Source organism: Dipodomys spectabilis, unplaced genomic scaffold (genome assembly GCF_019054845.1).
Source record: "Dipodomys spectabilis isolate Male_0828 unplaced genomic scaffold, ASM1905484v1 ptg000118l, whole genome shotgun sequence".
Taxonomy (NCBI): Eukaryota; Metazoa; Chordata; class Mammalia; order Rodentia; family Heteromyidae; genus Dipodomys; species Dipodomys spectabilis.
In genome coordinates this window covers 7,354,032-7,376,357 of record NW_024870795.1, presented here as the reverse complement: position 1 = coordinate 7,376,357, position 22,326 = coordinate 7,354,032, and the positions used below count along the sequence as shown (strand labels likewise).

General features: G+C 43.9%; 1 protein-coding gene across 3 annotated transcripts in view; it reads right to left on the bottom strand.

Moving 5' to 3' along the window:
* Window positions 1-22,326, bottom strand: part of Gmeb1 (glucocorticoid modulatory element binding protein 1) — a 46,263-nt gene that overhangs the window by 5,429 nt on the left and 18,508 nt on the right. For 2 of the 3 annotated variants that reach the window (XM_042688689.1, XM_042688691.1), the window contains exons 5-9: window positions 20,239-20,342; window positions 17,534-17,691; window positions 10,973-11,104; window positions 7,723-7,860; window positions 1,629-1,751 (exon numbers count right to left, since the gene is read on the bottom strand). In XM_042688689.1, coding sequence (XP_042544623.1) covers window positions 1,629-1,751; window positions 7,723-7,860; window positions 10,973-11,104; window positions 17,534-17,691; window positions 20,239-20,342 — 655 coding nt within the window. The remainder of the gene's footprint in view (window positions 1-1,628; window positions 1,752-7,722; window positions 7,861-10,972; window positions 11,105-17,533; window positions 17,692-20,238; window positions 20,343-22,326) is intronic. The other variant, XM_042688692.1, reaches the window with a different exon arrangement.

Below are 22,326 nucleotides of genomic sequence, written 5' to 3'. Positions count from 1 at the left end.
TCTGAGGACCGTGGTTCAGAGCCAGCCTGGGCAGGAACATCTGTGAGACTCTTATCTCCAATAAACCACTAGAAAACCGAAAGTGGTGCTGTGGCTCAAGCAGTAGAGTGCTCACCTTGAGCTGAAGAGCGCAGGGACAGCACCCAAGCCCAGAGTTCAAGCCCCACGACCAACCAAAAAAAAAAAAACGAGTCTCACAGACTTTCCTGCCCAGGCTGGCTTTGAACCGTGATCCTCAGTTCCCAGCCTCCTTAGTAGTAGCTAATATTACAGGAGTGAGCCATAGGCACCTGGCTAGCACACATCTTAACCCTAAAAAAGATAGAGAAGGAAAGATAATGAAGTTAGCTTCTTTTTTCCCTGTATCCCTCCAGTATTACCATTTCACTCTATCTCATCAAAACAAAATCTGAGCAGAGTACCAGTGACATACATGTGTAATCCTAGCTACTCAGAAGGCTGAAATATAAGGATCCTATTCAAAGCAAGTTCAGGCAGGAAAGTTTAATTAACCAGAAAAAAAGCTGGGAGGCCACCAGTGGCTCAAGCCTATAATCCTAGCTACTCAAGAGGCTGAGATCTGAGGATCAGAGTTCAAAGCCAGCCTGGGAAGGAAAGTCCATGGGACTCTTTTTTTTTTTTTATTGGTCAGTCATGGCGCCTGAATTCTGGGACTGGGTACTGTCCCTCAGCTCTTCAGCTCAAAGCTAGCACTCTACCACTGGAGCCACAGCACCACTTCTGGCTTTTTCTGCTTATGTGGTGCTGAGGAATCAAACCCAGGGCCTCATGCATGCAAGGCAAGCACTCTACCACTGAGCCACCTTCTTAGCCCTCCATGAGACTCTTCTTATCTTCAATAAACCACTAGAAAACAGAAAATAGCGCTGTGGCTCATGTGGTAGAGTGCTCACCTTGATCTGAACAGTTGAGGGAGAGCACCCAGGCCCAGAGTTCAAGCCCCACAACTGACAAAAAAACAAAAACAAAAACAAAAACAAAAAAAGTAGCTTTGGAAGTACATCCAAACTACTTAGGGGGCTGAGATCTAGAGATTTTGGTTCCAAGCCAGCAAAGGAAGGAGTATATGAGACTTTTTTTTTTTTGGTCAGTTGTGGGGATTGAACTCTGGGCTTGGGCATTTTCCCTGTGCTCTTCAGCTCAAGGTGAGCGCTCTACCACTTGAGCCACAGTGCTGCTTCTGGTTTTCTAGTGGTTGTTATTGGAGATAAAAGTCTCACGAACTTTCCTGCCCAGGCTGGCTTTCTACCATGATCCTCAGATCTCAGCCTCCTGAGTAGTTAGGATTACAGGTATGAGCCACCGGCGCCTGGCTTATAAGAGACTCTTATCTCCAATTAATCACCAAAAAGCCAGGAATGAAACTGTGGCTCATCTCTAGCTTTGTGTGAAAAAGCTAGCTAAGAGACAATACCTTGCAATACCCAGGCCCTGATTTCAGGCTCCAGTACCAGAAAAACAAAACAAACAAACAAACAAACAAAGCAGTATAATTTAACATCACGTGAATTAAAAAGAATAAAAAAACCAACAGAAGTTGACAAAGAAACAGCAAAGCTCAAGAATATTGGCATAATAGCTCCTATAAACAGACAAGTTATACACACCTGTCAGAGTATAGAGAAACTGTTCTTCTCCCTGTTCTATTTGGTTCCTTCTGTTGTCCAGAACCTTTTTGACTGTGTCCATTAGGCCAAATGTATGTGCCACATTGTTGAGAACAGCAGCATCTATTTAAAACAAAATACATGCCAGTAGAGTTAAAATAGAAATGTTCTGCCAACTGTTTATAAATTTGAAACAACCCTCCCCCTCTTTTTTTGGTGCCTGTCCTGGGCCTTGAACTTAGAATCTGGGCACTGTCCCTGAACTATTTTGCTCAAGGCTAGTGCTCTAACACTTGAGCCACAGCTCTACTTCCCACAGTTTAATTGGAGATAAGAATCTCACAAACAGCTAGCCCTGCTTGGGCTAGCTTTTAACTGCTATCCTTACATCTCGGCCTCCTGAGTAGCTAGAATTATAGGTATGAGACACCAGTACCCACTGGGAACCGAGTTTCAATCTCAATTTTGCTACTTATTTTTGCTAGAGATCGAACATAAGGCTTCATACTAATTTTGCTATGTTATTTGTGATCCTGGATAAATCATTTCACTCTTGAGGTTTTTTTTTTGTTTTTTTTTTGGGTCTGGTCGTGGGCCCGAACTCTAGGCCTGGGCGCTGTCCCTCAGCTCTTCAGCTCAAGGCTAGCGCTCTACCACTTGAGCCACAGTGCCACTTCCGGCTTAGAATTGCTTATGTGGTGCTGAGGAATCGAACCTAGGGCCTCATGCATGTAAGGCAAGCGCTCTACCACTGAGCCACCTTCCCAGCCCCAAAGTATTACTTTTATTTGTTTGTGTGGTGCTGAGGAATTGAACCCAGGGCCTCAAGCATGCAAGGCAAGCGCTCTACCACTGAGCCACCTTCCCAGCCCCTTGAGTTTTCTTATCTGGAACAAATGGAACCAATAATATTCACTGTAAAATAGAAGATTAAGATTAGAAATATCATGAGTTAGATGCCTCTTCATATTTATATAAAATAATATACTATCTATTATAATATAGTATATTATAATATAATATATAATATAATATAATATAAAATAATAAACTCCAAAATATGGAAACAAGAGATATCTTTATTTTTTTAATTTTTAGTTGATGATTCTGTCTTCTTTATGTGTGATATATTCAAGTCTACATACCTTCAAGAAGGGGAGGGGAGGGTACAGAACTTGAGGGAAAAGGGTAAAAAAGTACAGCAGTGGACCTCACTAGACACTGATGAAAGTGAACTATACAACTCATGGGTGGAGTCAGGAGGGAGGGATTGAGAGAGCATGAGGGAACAGAAGACACTGTACAAAAGGAAATGTACGCATTACCTGACTCATGTAATTGTAATCCTTCTATACATCACCTCTATAATAATAAAGTAAACTATTTTTAAAAAACACCCCAAACAGCCGGGCGCTGGTGGCTCATGCCTATAATCCTAGCTACTCAGGAGGCTGAGATCTGAGGATCACGGTTCAAAGCCAGCCCTGGCAGGAAAGACTGTGAGACTCCTATCTCTAATAAACCACCAGAAAACCAGAAGTGGTGCTGTAGCTCAAGTGGTAGAGTGCTCGCCTTGAGCTGAAGAGCTGAAGGACACCGCCCAGGCCCAGAGTTCAAGCCCCACAACTGACAAAAAAACAAACAAACACCCAAACAAAAAAAGCAACAACAACAACAAAAAATCTCATGGGGAATAACATGCAGTATTACTAATAGCATTCTTTTTTTTTTTTTGTCAGTCGTGGGGCCTGAACTCTGGGCCTGGGTGCTGTCCCTCAGCTCTTCAGCTCAAGGCTAGCACTCTACCACTTGAGCCCCAGCGCCACTTCTGGCTTTTTTCTGCTTATATGGTGCTGAGGAATCGAACCTAGGGCCTCATGCAAGCAAGGCAAGTACTCTACCACTGAGCCACCTTCCCAGCCCTAATACCATTATCTTTATTCCCCTCTATAAAAATTTCTTGAAAGAGGGGCTGGGAAGGTGGCTCAGTGGTAGAGCGCTTGCCTTGCAAACCTGAGGCCCTAGGTTCGATTCCTCAGCACCATATAAGCAAAAAGAAAAAAGCCAGAAGTGGCGCTGTGGCTCAAGCGGTAGAGCGCTAGCCTTGAGCTGAAGAGCTGAGGGACAGCATCCAGTCCCAGAGTTCAGGCCCCACGACCGGACCCAAAAAAAAAAAATTCTTGAAAGAGTTGTCAGTATTTATAGACACTTATCTAAATTTTATCTCCTCCCCTATATTCCCCTCTAAGTTATCTCATGTAGTTCTATGGGGTTTTTCCAATTTTTTTTTTCTTTTTTTTTTTTGGGTCCGGTCGTGGGGCCTGAACTTTGGGCCTGGGCGCTGTCCCTCAGCTCTTCAGCTCAAGGCTAGCACTCTACCACTTGAGCCCCAGCGCCACTTCTGGCTTTTTTCTTATGTGGTGCTGAGGAATCGAACCCAGGGCCTCGAGCATGCAAGGCAAGTGCTCTACCACTGAGCCACCTTCCTAGGCCCCTAATTTTTGTTGTTGTTGTTGTTTTTGTTTTTCACTTTTGTTTTTCAGTTGTGGAGACTGAACTCTGGGCCTGGGCACTGTCCCTCAGCTCTTTAGCTCTAGGCTAGCTCTCTACCACTTGAGCCACAGCGCCACTTCTGGCTTTTTCTGCTTATGTGGTGCTGAGGAATTGAACCCAGGGCCTCATGCATGCAAGGCAAGCACTCTATCACTGAGCCACCTTCCCAGCCCCTTCTGTTTGTTTGTGAGATACAGTCTCCATATGTGGCTCAGGGTGGGCTAAGAGTCGGCCTCTGCCTCCTGAACGCTGGACTTACAGTCATGTACCATTATGCCTGGCTTATTTTTCTCTTCAGGCCAGTCATGGGGCTTGAACTCAGGGGCAAGGTGCTGTCCTGAGCTTTTTTTGCTCAAGGGTGGTGCTTTACCACTTGAGAACAACTTTACTTCTGGCTTTATGGTACTTTATTGAAGATAAGTGTGTCTCACAGACTTTCCTGCTTAGGCTGACTTTGAACCACAGTTCTCAGATTTTAGTCTCTTGAGTAGCTAGAATTACAGGTATAAGCCCAGTTTGCCGGTGTGTGTGTGTGTGTGTGTGTGTGTGTGTGTGTGTGTGTTAAGCCCAGTATGCCGGTGTGTGTGTGTGTGTGTGTGTGTGTGTGTGTGTGTGTGTGTGTGTGTGTGTGTGTGTGTGTGTGTGTGTTGTGGGGCTTGAACTCTGGACTTGGGTGCGGTCCCTCAGCCCAGTATGCCGGTGTGTGTGTGTGTGTGTGTTAAGCCCAGTATGCCGTGTGTGTGTGTGTGTGTGTGTGTGTGTGTGTGTGTGTGTGTGTGTGTGTGTGTGTGTGTGTGTGTGTGTGTGTGTGTGTGTGTGTGTGTGTGTGTTGTGGGGCTTGAACTCTGGACTTGGGTGCGGTCCCTCAGCTCTTCAGCTGAAGGCGAGCACTCTACCACTTGAGCCACAGAGCCACTTCCAGTTTTCTAGTGGTTTATTGGCGATAAGAGTCTCACGGACTTTCCTGCCCAGGCTGGCTTTGAACCGTGATCATCAGATCTCAGTATCCTGAGTAGCTAGGATTGTAGGCGTGAGCCACAGGCACTTGGCTGCTAGGCTTTTTTGTTGTTGATGAAGTCTAACTACTATACCCAGACTCCTTCTGCACTCCTGGGCTTATGCACTTTGCTTCGACATTATGGGTTTCTGCAACTAAGGTTAGGGCCACTATTTCGTTCTATTTTTTCTTGTGTGTTGATATTGGGCTTGAACTCAGGGCCTCAAGCTCTTAGCTCAGCTTTTTCACTCACAGCTGAGCACTCCTCCAGCCCTTTTTCACTTTCCTCCCTAGGTATGACCGGATCCACAATATAATAACAGACTCGCACTGCTATAGCCCATTCTCAGAATGGGCCCATCTCAGAAAAAGGATCTCTCAAACTTTTCTGCCCACTGGGTTGGGCTTCATATTTCTGTCAAATTAAGTGATATATCCATTAAAAGAAAGATCCTATAATCTTCAGGTACTAATAATTCATGCCTATAATCCTAACTACTCAGAAGGCTGAGATCTGAGGATCTGCAGTTTGAACCTGGCCTAGGCAGAAAAGTCCATAAGACTATTATCTCCAATTAACCACCAAAAAGGCAGAAGTGGAGCCATAGCTCAAGTGGCAGAGTACTAGTTTTGAGGAAAAAAAAAAACAACTCAGGACAGTGCCCAGGCCTTGTGTTCAAGCCCCAATACACACACACACACACACACACACACACACACACAAAATATGCTTATAATTCTAGCTACTCAGGAGACTGAGATCTGAGGATCATGGTTCAAAGCCAGCCCAAGCACAGAAAGTATGTGGGACTCTTTGGGCCTGGGCGCTGTCCCTCAGCTCTTCAGCTTAAGGCTAGTGCTCTACCACTTGAGCCACAATGCCACTTCTGGCTTTTTTCTTTTTGCTTATGTGGTGCTGAGGAATCAAACCCAGGGCCTCAGGCATGCAAGGCAAGCGTTCTACCACTGAGCCACCTTCCCAGCCAGTATGTGGGACTCTTATCTCCAGTTACCCACACACAAAAAGGTGGAATGGAACTATGGCTGAAGTGGTAGAGCACTAGCCTTGAGCAAAAAAAGAGCTCAGTAATAGCACATGCACACACATACCCCAAAGCCATAGCTAGAGTTAGAAACATGGCTCAAGTGATAAAGTGCCTGCCTAACATATAGCAGGCCTTGAGTTCAGTCACCAAGTACTGCCAAAGACAGTGGGGGGGAAAAAAAGGCCAGACCCCAGTGGCTCATACCTGCAATCATAACTATTCAGAATGTAATAACTGTGGATGGCTGTTTTTGTGTGTATGTTTTCTTTCTTTCTTTTGGCCAGTCCTGGGCCTTGAACTCTGGGCCTGGGTGCTGTCCCTAAGCTCCTTTTACTCAGGGATAGCACTCTATCACTTGAGCCACAGCATCACTTCTAGCTTTTCCTGTGATTAATTGAAGATAAGAGTCTCACAGACTTTCCTGTCCGGGCTGGCTTCGAATTCTGGTCCTTAGATCTCAGCCTCCTGAGTAGCTAGTATTACAAGTGTAAGCCACTGGTGCCTGACTAAGGATGCCTGTTTGAAGCCAGCTCAGGCAATAAAATTTGTGAGACTCTTATCTCCAATTAACCACCAAAAAAGCTATGGCTCAAATGGTAGAGCTCTAGCCTTGAGCGAAAAAGCTCAGGGACAATGCCCAGACCTTGAGTTCAATCCCCAGGACTGTCAAAAAAAAAAAAAAAAATAGTTTTGACTTTTCTCTCCAAAGTTGTTCCTCCCTTGGTAGTTTTTTTTGTTGTTGTTGTTGGTTATGGGGCTTGAGCCTGTCCCTGTGCTCTTCAGCTAAAGGCAAACGCTCTACCACTGAGCACCTTCCCAGCCCCACTTCCAGTTTTTCTAATGGCTTATCAGAGATAAGAGTCTCAGAGACTTTCCTGTCCAGGCTGGCTTAGAACCGTGATCCTCAGATCTCAGCCTCCAGAGTAGCTAGGATCACAGGCAAGAGCCACTGGCACCCCACAGTAGTTTCCTTTTCAATAAATCACAACTGAGCTATATCTACAGCATGTGCAAAGCCCTGGGTTCAATCCCAGACACCACACACACACACACAAAATAACAACAACAACAACAAAATCTCAGATTATCATGTTAAGTAAAATAAGCCAGTCCCACAAAGACAAATATTACATGTGTTCTCTCATTTAGGGGAACTAGTAGAAAGCAAAACATAAAAACTAAGGTAATGAAAATGTAATTAGGACTACTAGTAAGAGAGAAGAGGGAAAGATGAAGGGGTAAGAAAAAGGATAGAGGGGGTAAAAATGATCAAAAAACTTTACATACATGTATGGAATTATCATGTTCAACTGCGTTACTATATGTACTAATTTTTAAAAAATTATGAACTGTGAGTAACTGAGTTAGCTTTAATGAGTCTTACTTTTCTTGACTGTTAAATAGAGATAATATCAGTACTTCACAGGTGTTATAAGGACCTGACTACAGTTGTAAGTATTCAATAGATGATAGCTATTATTAGAATCAGTGAACTTACCTGTGACCTGGAAGGGAGTCTGGATGAGCCTCTGCTGAACTCCTCTTAGAAGTTCCTCTATTTCCTTCTGTATATTGCAGACAACTTCTTCCATCAGCCCTACATCAGCTATTCCTTTCCAGAACATCAAAGTGTCCTCTGGAATGAGAGGGATAAAATAGGATAAACAAAGGATGCTATCTAGATATTTGGGCACATCTCTATAATGCTAAATTAAAATTTTGTGCAGCTCAATTTCTTATTAGGGCATTTCTGGGAAAAAAGAGAACTTCTGGAATAGGAGCTGCCTCCTAGAGTTGTTATCTAATTATTTGCCCTTCAAACCACTTAGGGCCTTGGGATAATTGCTTCATTTGTCATGCTCTCCTTTTTTATGGCTTTGGTTAAAAAGCAGACATCTTCCTTCAATAAAGATATTAAATTAAGGTTTGGAGGGCTGGAATGTGACTTAGTGGTAGAGTGCTTTCCTAACATGTATGAAGTCTAGGTTCAATTCCTCAGTACCACATAAACAGAAAAAGCTGGAAATAGCACTTTGGCTTCAAGTGGTACAGTGCTAGCCTTGAGCAGAAAATAAGCTCAGGGACAGTGCCCAAGACCTGAGCAAAAATTAATAAGATAGTTAATTAATTAAGGAATGGGGCTATAAGTATAGCACTAGCCAAGCAAATTCAAGTGTTTGATCCCTAACAACACAAAAACAAAATAGTGCCAGTACAGGTGGCTTATACCTGTAATCCTAGTTACTCAGGAGGCTGAGATCTTAGGATGGTGGTTCAAGCCAGTCCAGGCAGAACGTCCCCATGAGACACTTCTCCAATTAACCACTCAAAAGTAGAGCTGTGACTCAAAGTGGTAGAGTGTTAGCCCTGAACAAAAGAGCTCACAGCTGGAAGTGGCATTGTGGCTCAAGCGGTAGAGCACTAGCCTTGAGCTGAAGAGCTGAGGGACAGTGCCCAGGACCAGAGTTCAAGCCTCTTAACAGACAAAAAAAAGAGCTCAGGGACAGGACCCAGGCCCTGAATTCAAGCCACACAACCAACAAAAAATAAAAAATAAATAAGGGCTTGAAAGGTGGCTTCCTTGCATTCCTGAGACTCTGGGTTTGATTCCTCAGCACCACATAAACAGAAAAAGACGAAGTGGCATTGTGGCAAGTGGTAGAGTGCTAGCCTTGACCTGAAGAGCTCAGAGACAGCGCCTAGGCCCAGAGTTCAAGCCTCATGATGGACTTAATTAATTAATTAATTAATTAAAATAAATAAATAAAAATAAAAAATAAAAAGGATGCTGGTGCCTCATGCCTATAATCCTAGCTAATCAGGAAGCTGAGATATGACAACTGTAGCTTGACTGCTCAGGTAGATAAATCCTCTAATTCTCTTATCTCCAATTAACCATCAAAAAGTCAAAATTGGAGATATGGTTCAACTGGCAGAGTGGCAGCCATGAATGAAAAACCTTAGCATGAGCCAGGTGCCAGTGGCATTTGCCTATAATCCTAGTTATTCAGAAGACAGATCTGTAGTGCAAAGCCAGTTGGGGCAGGAAAGCCATGAAATTCTTATTTTCAATTAACCAGCAAACATCTAGAGGTAGAGTTGTGGCTCATGTAGCAGAGTGCCAACATTGAGTGGAAATAGCTAAACAAGACCAAGAGGCCCTGAGTTCAAGCTCCACTATAAGCACAAAAAAAGATTAAGTTAAATATTACAAAAACAGGCAGGCTGGGAAAGTGGCTCAGTGGTAGAGTGCTTGCCTTGCATGCATGAGGCCCTGGGTTCGATTCCTCAGTACCACATATGCAAAAAGAAAAAAAGCCAGAAGTGGTGCTGTGGCTCAAGTGGTAGAGCACTAGCCTTGAGCTGAAGAGCTGAGAGACAGCGCCCAGGCCCAGAGTTCAGGCCCCCTGACCGGACCCCCCCCCCCCAAAAAAAATATATATATATATTACAAAAACATTAAATATTTAAGTTAAGTAATATTTGAATAAGTTAACCTTTAAACAGCACCCGATATTATAAAATTGAGGTAATAAAGACATTAAAATAAATATTAATTAGAAGATATACTACTCCTAGTCCTACAGTTATTATAAAATTGAGGTAATAAAACAGTAAAATAAATATTGATTAGAAGATATATTACTCCTAGTCCTACACTTAAGAAAATAAAGACTGTTGGGTAGGTAGGACTAGAAGCTCCCTGATGGCAGTGGCTAATGTCCTTTCATTTATGTACACTATTCCAGAAACAGTGCCAATTAAAAATAGGAAATAGCTGGGTACTGATGGCTCACACCTGTAATCCTAGCTACTCAAAAGGCTGAGCTCTGAGGATTGCAGTTCAAAGCCAGCCTGGGCAGAAAAGTCCCCATGAGACTCTTATCTCTTATAAACCACTCAAAAACTGAAAGTGGCACTGTGGCTCAAGTGGTAGAGTGCTAGCCTTGAGCACAAAGAAGCTCAGGAACAGTGCCCAGACAGGAGGAGGAGGGGGAGGAGGGGGAGGAGGGGGAGGAGGAGGAGGGGGAAGAGGGGGAGGAGGAGGGGGAGGAGGAGGGGGAGGAAGAGGAGGAAGAGGAGGAAGAGGAGGAAGAGGAGGAGGAGGAGGAGGAGGAGGAGGAAGAGGAGGAGGAGGAAGAGGAGGAGGAGGAAGAGGAAGAGGAAGAGGAAGAGGAAGAGGAAGAAGAAGAAGAAGAAGAAGAAGAAGAAGAAGAAGAAGAAGAAAGAAGGGTCAGGGAAAGTACCCAGTACTTGAGTTCAAGGCCCAAACTGGCAAAAAAAAGAAAGAAAAGGAAATAATATTTCTTGAATGAATTAATGGAAAATAATATGAAACCTAACCCATTATCCCCCCTAAGTGTATCAACAAGCTATACCAGCTGCTACCTAATTCTGCCCTCTAATATCTTGAGGCTTGATTTATCTAAGTCATGTGCCAGAATTAGGGCAGTCTGGTAGGAAGAAAAGCATGAACTCCAAGAGTCAAACAGCTGAATTCAGCTCTGATATTTATTGGTTGTATGGCTGGTCTTAGACAAACTGTTGAACTTTTTCCACAATCCCAATTCCTTCATGTGTTAAGTATGACAAGTGCATGGATTAAAATAAGATATTTGTACCTAGAGCTAGTATTTACATATAGGAGAAAAAACAACAAAATTAATTAAGAGGTCTTATTTATCCATAATTATGACAATGACAAGGGTCATAAAACCCTGCAAGAGAAATGAGTCACATAAAAGTACCTGAAATTTCCTCTGAATCTTTTTTCATCCCCTCTTCTGTGGCCATGGTGACAGCAGCAGTAAGAGCTGAGTTCCATTCCAGTCCTGCCTCTTCCATGCTCTCTTCTGAGATGGCAATCTGTGTGATGCTACCTAAAAGGGGTCCATTAGATGCCCAATGAATAAAAAGCCATAGATGTAGCCACACACTGGTGGCTTACACTGTAATCCTAGCTACTCAGGAGGCTGAGATCTTGAGGATGGCAATTCAAAGCCAGCCTGGGCAGGAAAGTCTATGAGACTCCTTTTTTTTTGGGTCTGGTCGTGGGGCCTGAACTCTGGGCCTGGGTGCTGTCCCTCAGCTCTTCAGCTCAAGGCTAGCACTCTACTACTTGAGCCATAGTGTCACTTCTGGCTTTTTTTTTTTTTTCTGCTTATGTGGTGCTGAGGAATCGAACCTAGGGCCAAAAGCATGCAAGGCGAGCGCTCTACCACTGAGCCACCTTCCCAGCCCTATGAGATTCTTATCTACAATTAATCACCATAAAAGCCAGAACTAGAGCTGTGGCTCCAGTAGTAGAGTGCTAGCCTTGAGCTAAAAAGCTTAAGAGATAGTGTATAGGCCCACTGTTCTAACCCAGGATGGAATTTCTTCTTCTACTTCTTTTTTTTTTTTTGGGGGGGGGGCATCTGGTTGTGGGGCCTGAACTCTGGGCCTGGGCGCTGTCCCTCAGCTCTTCAGCTCAAGGCTATCACTCTACCAATTGAGCCACAGCGCCACTTCCGGCTTTTTTTTTCTTTTTGCTTATGTGGTGCTGAGGAATCGAACCCAGGGCCTCATGCATGCAAGGCAAGCGCTCTACCACTGAGCCACCTTCCCAGCCCCAGGATGGAATTTCTTTAAAAAGTCATAGAAATCCTCCATCTCATATTCACAGTCATAGAGACCTTTTTATTGTTGATAATACTTGGGTTTGAACTCAGAGCCTTTCACTTGCTACCAACCTAGCCATAACCTCAGCCTTGCTTTATTTTTTTGAATAGGATCTAATTTTTGCCCAGGCAAAATTTTGCCCAGGTCTGGACCATAATCCTCCTAGTTATACTTCCTATATAGCTGGGATGACAGGCTCAAACTACCATACCCAGTATTTATTCATTGAGATAGGAGGATCTCACCAACTTTCCTTTTGCCCAGGCTAGCCTCAAAGGGTGATCCTCCCACTTTTTTTTTTTTCATTCTCCTGTTTGTTTGTTTTCCTGGTGTCATACTGGGGCTTAAAACACAATGGCGAGCCTGACTCTGGTGGCTCACGCCTATAATCCTAGCTACTCAGGAGTCTAAGATCTGAGGATCATGGTTCAAAGCCAGCCCAGGCAGGAAAGTCCCTGAGACTCTTTTATTTTTTTGAGTCCGGTCATGGGACCTGAACTCTGGGCCTGGGTGCTGTCCCTCAGCTCTTCAGCTCAAGGCTAGTGCTCTACCGCTTGAGCCACAGCGCCACTTCCGGCTTTTTTCTTTTTGCATATGTGGTGCTGAGGAATCGAACCCAGGGCCTCATGCATGCAAGGCAAGCTCTCAACCACTGAGCCACCTTCCCAGCCCCCTGAGACTCTTATCTCCAACAAACCACTCAGAAAACCATCAGCGGCACTGTGTCTCCAGTGGTGGGAGCGCTTGTCTTGAGCTGAAGAGCTGAGGGACAGTGCCCAGACCCAGAATTCAGGCCCCAAGACTGACAAAAAACAAAACAAAAAACCCACAATGGCTCACAAGTTTGCCCTTGCACACCCTTTCCCTCACCTCTGCCCTGTACCTCCCATCCCGGGTGGCTTTTTTCACTGACAGCTAGTTCTCTCTACCACTCCGGCTTCTTACTGACTATACTGTAGATAAGAATCTTGAGGATTTGTCTGCCCCACCAGAATTCTAACTGTAATTCACAGATCTCAGTCTCCTGAGTAGCTAGAATTATAGCCATTAGCTACAGGTGCCTGGAGACACCTTGTGATTTTTAACATGCCAGCCTCTCATGTTTTTTTTTTTTTTTGCCAGTCCTAGGCTGAACTCAGGGTCTAGGTGCTGTTCCTGAGCCTCTTTGTACTCAATGCTAGCACTCTATCACTTGAGCCATAATTCAACTTCCACCTTTTTGGTGGTTAACTGTAGATAAGAGTCTCATGGGCCAGGGGCCTGAACTCTGGGCCTGGGCACTGTCCCACAGCTCTTCAGCTCAAGGCTAGCACTCTACCACTTGAGCCACAGTGCCACCTCTGGTTTTTTCTGCTTATGTGGTGCTGAGGAATTGAACTCAGGGCCTCATGCATGCAAGGCAAGCAATCTACCACTGAGCTACCTTCCCAACCAAGTCCATGTTTTTATTTATTTATTTATGTTGGTCATGGGGCTTGAACTCTGGGCCTGGGCACTATCCTTCAGTTCTTCAGCACAAGGCAAGTGCTCTACCACTCTGAGTCACAGTTCCACTTCCAGTTTTCTGAGTATTGAAGATAAAAGTCTTTTCTTATTGGAGATAAGAGTCTCACAGACTTTCCTGCCCAGGCTGGCTTTGAATGGTGATCCTCAGGTTTCAGCCTCCTGAGTAGCTAGGATTACAGGTATGAGCCACCACCTGGCCTAGATCCATATTTTAAAAATGAATCTCCTAGCTAGGTATGGTAATACACCCCTGTAATTCTAGTACTCAGGATGCAGAAACAGGACGATTGAGAGCTCAAGGTCAGTCTGAATTAAATAACATCCTGTCTCACAAAAACAAAAAACAAAAAAACAAAACCAACAACAGGGCTAGAGATTTTGCTGATGTGGCAGAGCACCTACTTGTCTAGCAAGCTTAAGGCCTTGAGTTCAAACCCTACTACTACTAAAAAATAAATTGTTAAAAAAAAAGAAAAACTAAGGAAGCTAAGCCATAGAGGTACATACCTATAATTCTAGTTACTTAGGAGGTAGAGAAGTTTGAGGCCCTCACCAGCAAAGTTAAAGAGATCCTATCTCAAACAACAACAACAAACAAAAGAGCTGGGGCATATCTTGAATGAGAGAGCTTGCCTAGCAGGTGCAAGGCCTGAGTTCATCTCCAGGACTGCAAAAACACAAATAAGCCTAGGCTCTGGAATAAGCCAGGATGAATATTGGATTTTTTTTTTTTTGGGTCCGGTCGTGGGGCCTGAACTCTGAGCCTGGGCACTGTCCCTCAGTTCTTCAGCTCAAGGCTAATGCTCTACCACTTGGGCCACAGCGTCACTTCCGGCTTTTTTCTTTTTTGCTTATGTGGTGCTTAGGAATCAAACCCAGGGCCTAAAGCATGCAAGGAAAGCGCTCTACCACTGAGCCACCTTCCCAGCCCAAATATTGGATTTTTTAAAGAAATTCTTCCTCCCGGGCTGGGAAGGTGGCTCAGTGGTAGAGTGCTTGCCTTGCATGCATGAGGCCCTGGGTTCGATTCCTCAGCACCACATAAGCAGAAAAAGCTGGAAGTGGTGCTGTGGCTCCAGTGGTAGAGCACTAGCCTTGAGTTGAAGAGCTGAGGGACAGCACCAAGGCCCAGAGTTCAGGCTCCATGACTGGCAAAAATAAAAAAAAAAAGAAATTCTTCCTCCCAAAAGAAAATGTTTTCTTCTTAAACTCAGAGCCTGGGTACTGTCCCTAAGCTCAAGGCTATATTGTTCTACGACTTAAGACATAGCTCCAGTCTGGCTCTTTGATGGTTGCTTGGTTTTTGTTTTTGTTTGTTTGCTTATTTTTGCCAGTCCTAGGGCTTGAACTCAGGACCTAAGCATTGAGCTTTTTTTGCTCAAGGCTAGCACTCTACCACTTGAGCCCCAGTGCCACTTCTGGCCTTTTCTGTTTATGTGATACGGACCAGTTGAACCCAGGGCTTCAAGCATGCTAGGTAAGCACTCTACCACTAAGCCACATTTCTAGCCTTGGTGGTTAATTGGAAACAAGAATCTTACAAACTTTCCTCCTCAGCTCTTAGCCTCCTGAGTAGCTAGGACTACAGGGGATTGTGTTGATTTTGTCAGTTGTGGGGCTTGAACTCAGGGCCTGGGCTCTGTCCCTGAGCCTCTTTGTGCTTAAGGCTAGTGCTCTAACACTTGAGCCACAGCTCTACATCCTTGTGGGTTCTTGTTGTTACTCCAGTACTCTACTACTTAGGTCACAGCTCCACTTTTGGCAGTTTTGTTTTTTTTCTTTTTTGCTAGTTAACTGGAGTTAAGAGTCTCATGGACTTTTCTGACCCAGGCTGGCTTTGAACCTTGATCCTCAGATCTCAGCCTCCTGAGTAGCTACAATTACAGGCATAAGCCATCAGCGCTAGGCACAGATGTCAGGCTGCCCAAACCAGACTTTCTGAGAATGAGAACCTGAAATAATTTTAAAGTAGGGTGGTTTGAGGAGCCCTACTACAGGTGCTAAGCATCTAGAATAGCTGAAGTTGTGATATTTTATTTATAAGCCTGTAAAGAAAAAGCAAGAGAAATGGAAAACAAAAATATTAGGTAAGAAATCCATGAATAACAGATTCACAGAGGGGAAAAAAAAAACTTTTTACTATCAATTATACATGAAGATTTAAAAAGAGAGACTAAGAAGCATCAAAGTATCTGGGCACTGGTAGTTCATACCTGTAAGCCTAGTTACTCAAGAGGCTGAGATCTGAAGATTGCAGTTCAAAGCCAGCTCAGGCAGGAAAGTTTGTGAAACTCTTATCTCCAATTAATCACCAGAAAACTGGGAATGGCACTGTGGCTCAAATGGTAGAGCACTTGACTTCAGCTGAAGAGCTGAGAGACAGCCCCCAGGCCTCGAGTTCAAGCCCCATAACCGACCAAAAAAAAAAAAAAAAATCAAAATCACACTCAAGCCAAGTGCCGGTGGCTCATGCCTGTAATCCTAGCTACTCAGGAGGCTGAGATCTGAGGATTGTGGTTCAAAGCCAGCCCAGGCAGGAAAGTCCGTGAGACTCTTATCTCCAATAAACCACTAGAAAACTGGAAGTGGCGCTGTGGCTCAAGTGGTAGAACACTCACCTTGAGCTGTAGAGTGCAGGGACAGCGCCCAGGCCCATAGTTCAAGCCCCACGACCAACCAAAAAGAAAGAAAGAAAGAAAAAGAAAAATCTCAGATGGTTATATCTTCCCTCAATGGTAAGGAGGACCTTGAGGATTTTTAAAACAAGATTGAAGTAAGTATGTGCCTATCCTGTTCATTTTGGTAATCTGGAGCTCACGCAAGCAGAGTTCTCTGATCCTCACAGCATTTTCCATAGTCTAGCACACTCAGAGACAGACTGTTTATTTTAGTTCAACAGTTGAAAACGATTTGTCATTCTAATCCACCTTCCTATCTTGAACACATAAGTAGAGCAAAAGCTTTTCAAAACAGCCTAATTTCAACCTTGATACTCCACGTGGCACAAAGTGAAACCACTGAATAAATTTGTAAACTTCTGAACCATCTTTCTAATGCTTAGCATGAATTTTAAGAAAGAAATAAGGAAGTCTATCCAATAAAAAATCATTTTTGAGGGAGGAAAAAAAAAGATAGTTGGATACCATTGGCTCACATCTGTAATTCTAGCTGCTTAGGAGGCTGAGATCTGAGGATCAAGGCTCGAAGCCAGACCAGGGCAGAAAAGACCTCATGAAATTCTTTTCTTTCTTTCTTTTTTTAACATGGTACTGAGGAATTGAACCCAGGGCTTCATGCATGCAAGGTAAGTACTCTACCACTGAGCCACCTTCCCAGCCTCCCATGAAATTCTTTTTTTTTTTTGGGTCCAGTCATGGGGCCTGAACTCTGGGCCTGGGCACTGTCCTTCAGCTCTTCAGATCAAGGCTAGCGCTCTACCACTTGAGCCACAGCACCACTTCCGGCTTTTTTTTTCTTTTTGCTTATGTGGTGGTGAGGAATTGAACCCAGGGCCTCAGGCATGCAAGGCAAGTGCTTTAAGCCACCTTCTCAGCTCCCCTCCCATGAAATTCTTATCTCCAATTAACCACACAAAAAATGGAAGTGAAAGCCAACTGCTGGTGGCTCTCCCTGTAATCCTAACTATTCAGGAGGCTGAGATATGAGGATCACAGTTCAAAGCCAACCCAGCAGGAAAGTCCATGAGACTTATCTCCAGTTAACTACCAGAAATCCAGAAGTGGCGCTGGGGCTCAAGTGGTAGAGTGCTAGCCTTGAGCTGAAGAGCTCAGGGATGATGCCCAGGCCTAGAGTTCAAGTACCAAAACCAACCAAAAACAAAAAAACAAAAAAAAACATAACCCAAAAAACAACAAAATTGGAAGTGGAACTGTGGCTCAAAGTGGTAGAGTGTTAGCATTGAGCAAGAGAGCTCAGGGGCAGGGCCCAGGCCTTGAGTTCAAGCCCCACAACCAAAACAAAACAAAAGGATGATTTCTAAAGCATAGAATCCCACTCAAGAGAACCATGACTTACAACAAGGCACACTGATGCTCACAAGAGTTGAAACTAAGAAACAAAGAAATGAGAGGAATAGTTCTGATGAGAAACAGTGGGTTTTCAGGTGGTTTCCTACCCCCTACCATCGGCCGAAGTGGGTGTCTGCACCACACTTGTCTGCTGTCCTGGTACTGGAGCTCTTGCACTGCTGATGAGAAGATCAAATTTGGTGCTTCTGCATGTATTGGAGCAAACTTTGTCATGTTGGTAAAAATCAATCTGTCCGGAATCCATCATTTTCCTATAAAAAGGAAGACAAGAGGTAGCACTTCAGCCTGTACTTCACGTTCAGAGAACTGAGTCTCAGTGACAAACAGGCATGACATTACTGAGTATACTCTGTAAATTAGTAAAACTGATTAGTAATATCAGAAGTCATTAGGTTGTAAATATTCTAACTGTGAGTAGATTCTGCCCACATTTATCAATACTCTTATTCTGAAAAAAAATTTTTTTTGGTTGGTCATGGGGCTTGAACTATGGGCCTGGGCACTGTCCCTGAGCTCTTCAGCTCAAGGCTAGTGCTCTCCCACTTGAGCCACAGTGCCACTTCCAGTTTTTTGGTGATTTATTGGAGATAAGAGTCTCATGGAGGGCTGGGAAGGTGGCTCAGTGGTAGAGTGCTTGCCTTGCATGCCTGAGGCCCTGGGTTCGATTCCTCAGCACCACATAAACAAAAAGAACAAAGCCAGAAATGGCTCTGTGGCTCAAGTGGTAGAGCACTAGCCTTGAGCTGAAGAGCTGAGGGACAGCGCCCAGGCCCAGAGTTCAAGCCCCATGACCGACAAAATAAATAAATAAATAAATAATATCTCCTTCCCCACATACTGTATAAACATTTTAACATATTTTCTGGACTAAATTTTATATCTGTGAGAGTAGGGGGGTGGTATTTTTTTATGTGTATGAGTGTACTGAGGCTTGAACTTAGGGCCTTATGCTCTTTGTTTTGTTTTTGCCAGTCCTGGGGCTTGAACTCAGGGCCTAGGCACTGTCCCTGAGCTTCTTTTGTTCAAGGCTAGCACTTTGCCACTTGAGCCACAGGGCCACTTCTTGTTCTTTCTGCTATTTAATTGGAGTTAAGAGTCTCTCAGCTCCTGCCTGAGCTGGTTTTGAACCAAGTCCTCAGATCTCAGCCTCCTAAGTAACTAAGAATTATAGGCATAAGCCATCAGTACCCGATTTAAGCCTCAATTTTTTTTTTTTTTTGCTGGTCATGGGGCCTGATCTCTGGGCCTGGGCACTGTCCCTGAGCTCTTCAGATCAAGGCTAGTTCTCTACCACGTAAGCCACAGTGCCACTTCCAGCTTTTTCTGCTTATGCAGTGCTGAGGAATCAAATCCAGGACCTCATGCATGCAAGGCAAGCACTCTACCACTGAGCCACCTTCCCAATCCAAAGCCTCAAATATTTTTAAGGATCCTGTTTTTGTTTTTGTTTTTTGGGTCCGGTTGTGGGTCCTGAACTCTGGGCCTGGGCACTGTCCCTCAGCTCTTCAGCTCAAGGCTAGCGCTCTACCACTTGAGCCACAGCGCCACTTCCGGCTTTTTCCTTTTTGCTTATGTGGTGCTGAGGAATCGAACCCAGGGCCTCTAGCATGCAAGGCAAGCGCTCTACAACTGAGCCACCTTCTCAGCCCTAAGGATCCTGTTATATGTTCTATTGGGAACTCATAATTCTTTACTTTTTGATTTTTATTTTAGGTGAAGTGCCAGGGATATAACTCAGGGCTTTGTGAATATCAAGCAAGAACTCTTGCACTAAGCCACAACCTTTTTTCTTTGTTTTTGTTTCTTTTTGTTTGTTTTGGGGTTTTCTGGTTTTGAGATGTTCATTGTTATTTCGGTTTTTGAAGCAGGGTCTCACTATATAAATTAGGCTATCTTTGAACTTGCTATATGTAGCATATGCTAACCTTAAACTAGAGCTTCTCTTGCCTCAAACTCCTATATGCTGGACTGGGAGGTACCACGATGCCTAGCTAGGAACTTACCCTCATGACACTTACATTTTTTCTATCAGTAGGTTAAGTACTCAAGATATACTAATTAATGTTAATCTTCAGTGAAGAAAAAATACAGTAATTGTTGCCAAATAAGGGGAGCTGGACTCTAGTGGCTCACGCCTGTAATCCTAGCTACTCGGGAAGATGAGATCTGAGGCCAAGTTCAATCCCCATGACCAAAAAAAAAAAGAGGGGGGGGAATGTTGGTGAAAGAATATTACGCTTTCTGACAGTGATGGCAAAGATTGTTCCATTCTTGGTCATAACTCAATTCTCAGCATTATACTTCCACTTTACAACATTATCCACGATTTATCAATCAGCCAACACTTCTCCATAGCTGTTATGACTCCACAGCACCAAGCTTCTTTGTCTCTGGTGATTTCAAGCAAGACTGTCATCTATATTGAGCTTCTCTGCAAAGACAGAATCCTATCCAATCTTGACATCAGAAAACTTTATCCTAGATGCTAGGCAATATTTATTTAACTCAGTCTTCTTTTCCTTCTAGAGATTTTAGTAGGGGACTGGGGGTTAGGGACTGTGAATATACTCAGTGGTAGAGTGCTTGTCTGGCATTAATGATTTTTGGGATCCACCTTCAGGGCCATATAAGAGGAAAAACAAAAAGACAAAGAACAGATTGATGAAAGTCAAATAACATGATTTGTTCAAGTCAATTCTCAGACAGAATACAACTATCCAGTTAAAGAGAAAAGACTGGATACCACTGTTTAAGTGCCTTAAAGTTTGTTGAAGGCCACATGCTTGCCATATGCTTACCTGAGCATGATTCCACCCAAACGAATGGCTCTTTTCCAGTCCTTCAAAGTAGACTTCCCCGCCAGATGAACAAAATGCTTGGGACTGATCAACTGATCATTGAACTAAAGTAAAAAGGAAAGTCCAAAGTAGTCCAATATCCAGTTATTCAGGCCAAAAAGTAAAAGAAATAATAACTCCACTTGTCATATTAAAAACCAACAACAGCAGAAAAGCCATGCATGTTGGTAGACATCCTCAATCCCTGCACTCATAACTGGGTGATCATGAGTTCTGGCCTAAAATGTAGAGCGAATTTGAGGCCAATGTAGGGAGCTATATATTGAGACCCTGTGTTTAGGTCTGTAATCCTAGCTACTCAGGACACTGAGATCTGAGGATCCCAGAATGAAGCCAGCCTAGGCAAGGAAGATCATGAGACTCTTACTTCCAATAAATTACCAAAAAGCAGGAAGTAGAACTGTGTGACTCAAGTGGTTAGAGCACTAACCTTGAGCAAAGGAAGCTCAAGGCCAGGCCCAGGTAGCTCACACCTATAACCTTAGCTACTCCCTAGGCTGATATCTGGAGGAGGCAAGCCTATATAGGAAAGTCTGTGGACTCTTATCTCCAATTAATCACCAAAAAGCCAAAGTAAAGCTATGGCTCAAGTGCTAGAGTCCTCACCTTGAGAAAAAAAAAAAGCTTAGGCCTTGAGTTCCAAGCCCCAGGACCAGCCAAAAAAAAAAAAGCACCATCCATGCCCAGCACACACACACAAACACACATAATATTTCAAGTCATGTGGTATGGTGGTGGTGGTGGTAGTATATATGTATGTGTGTACCAGTACTAGGGCTTGAGCTCAGGACCTTGTGTTCTCACTTGGCTTTTTTTTTTTTGCCAGTCCTGGGCTTGAACTCTGGGCCTGGGCGCTGTCCCTCAGCTCTTCAGCTCAAGGCAAGCACTCTACCACTTGAGCCACAGCGCCACTTCTGGCTTTTTCTGCTTATGTGGTGCTGAGGAATCGAACCCAGGGCCTCATGCATGCAAGGCAAGCACTCTACCACTGAGCCACCTTCCCAGCCCCTCACTTGGCTTTTTTCACTCTGACACTATATCACCTCACCTTCCAAATATTTACTGAGAAAAGTCTCACAGGCTGGCTTTGAACCTCTATCCAGATCTCAGACTCTTGAGTAGCTAGGATTACAGGTATGAACTATACCTATAATTATTATATTTGATTATAGGTGTGAGCTTGGTACAAGTCCTGACTAGTATATAACCTCTTTTTTTTCTACTTCTTTTAACTTCCTCTTGTCCTATTATGCCACACACAATCCTTCTCTGCACAGCATCTGTGTTACAAAGGAGAATCGGTGATGAGTACAATGATTACCATCTATAACTCACTTTTTGAATCCTGTAGTTTGTTCTACTATTGCAAAGACAGATAAAATAAACTGAAGAAATCTATTCAGCTCAAATGACAAGATTCGGAATAGTGGAAAGAACAAGTATAGTAGAAACCAAAAGCAGATTACAGAGCCTTCAAACTCTAATCCTTATAAATGTAGGATGATGTGACTACAGTGACTGCTGTCTGTGGTCACCAAGGAGAAAGAAGCAACAATTATATCCACATTATATTCTCACAAAAAATTACTCTCTCGCTGCTCTTTTCTAGCTCTCTCTGCTCTCTCTGCTCTTTTCTAGCTCTTTTCTCTCTCTTTCCTCTCTCTTTCCCTGCTCTCTCTCTTTCCCAGGCCTTTCCCAGCCACGTGGAGTGCCAACCTTGCCTGGTCCCAGCAGGTGTACTGAATAAACCTACCCCTTACCTGAATACCACGTGCGTGCTGCTGTTCTTACTTGGCTACCTCTTTTTAAAAACCTAACAGTTTTGTGACAGGGTCTCACTTTATAATCACTATGTTGATCCTCCTGCCTCAGCTTCCCAAATGCTAAGAATCCAGGTGTGTACCACAACCCAGTTGATGTTATTTTGGCTGGCACTAGAGTTTGATTCCAGGTCTTGCATTTGTTCAGCTTGCTTTCTCAGCTTGTTTACTTGTTTGTGCTCTGCCCCTGAGCCCTAACTCTGTGTGT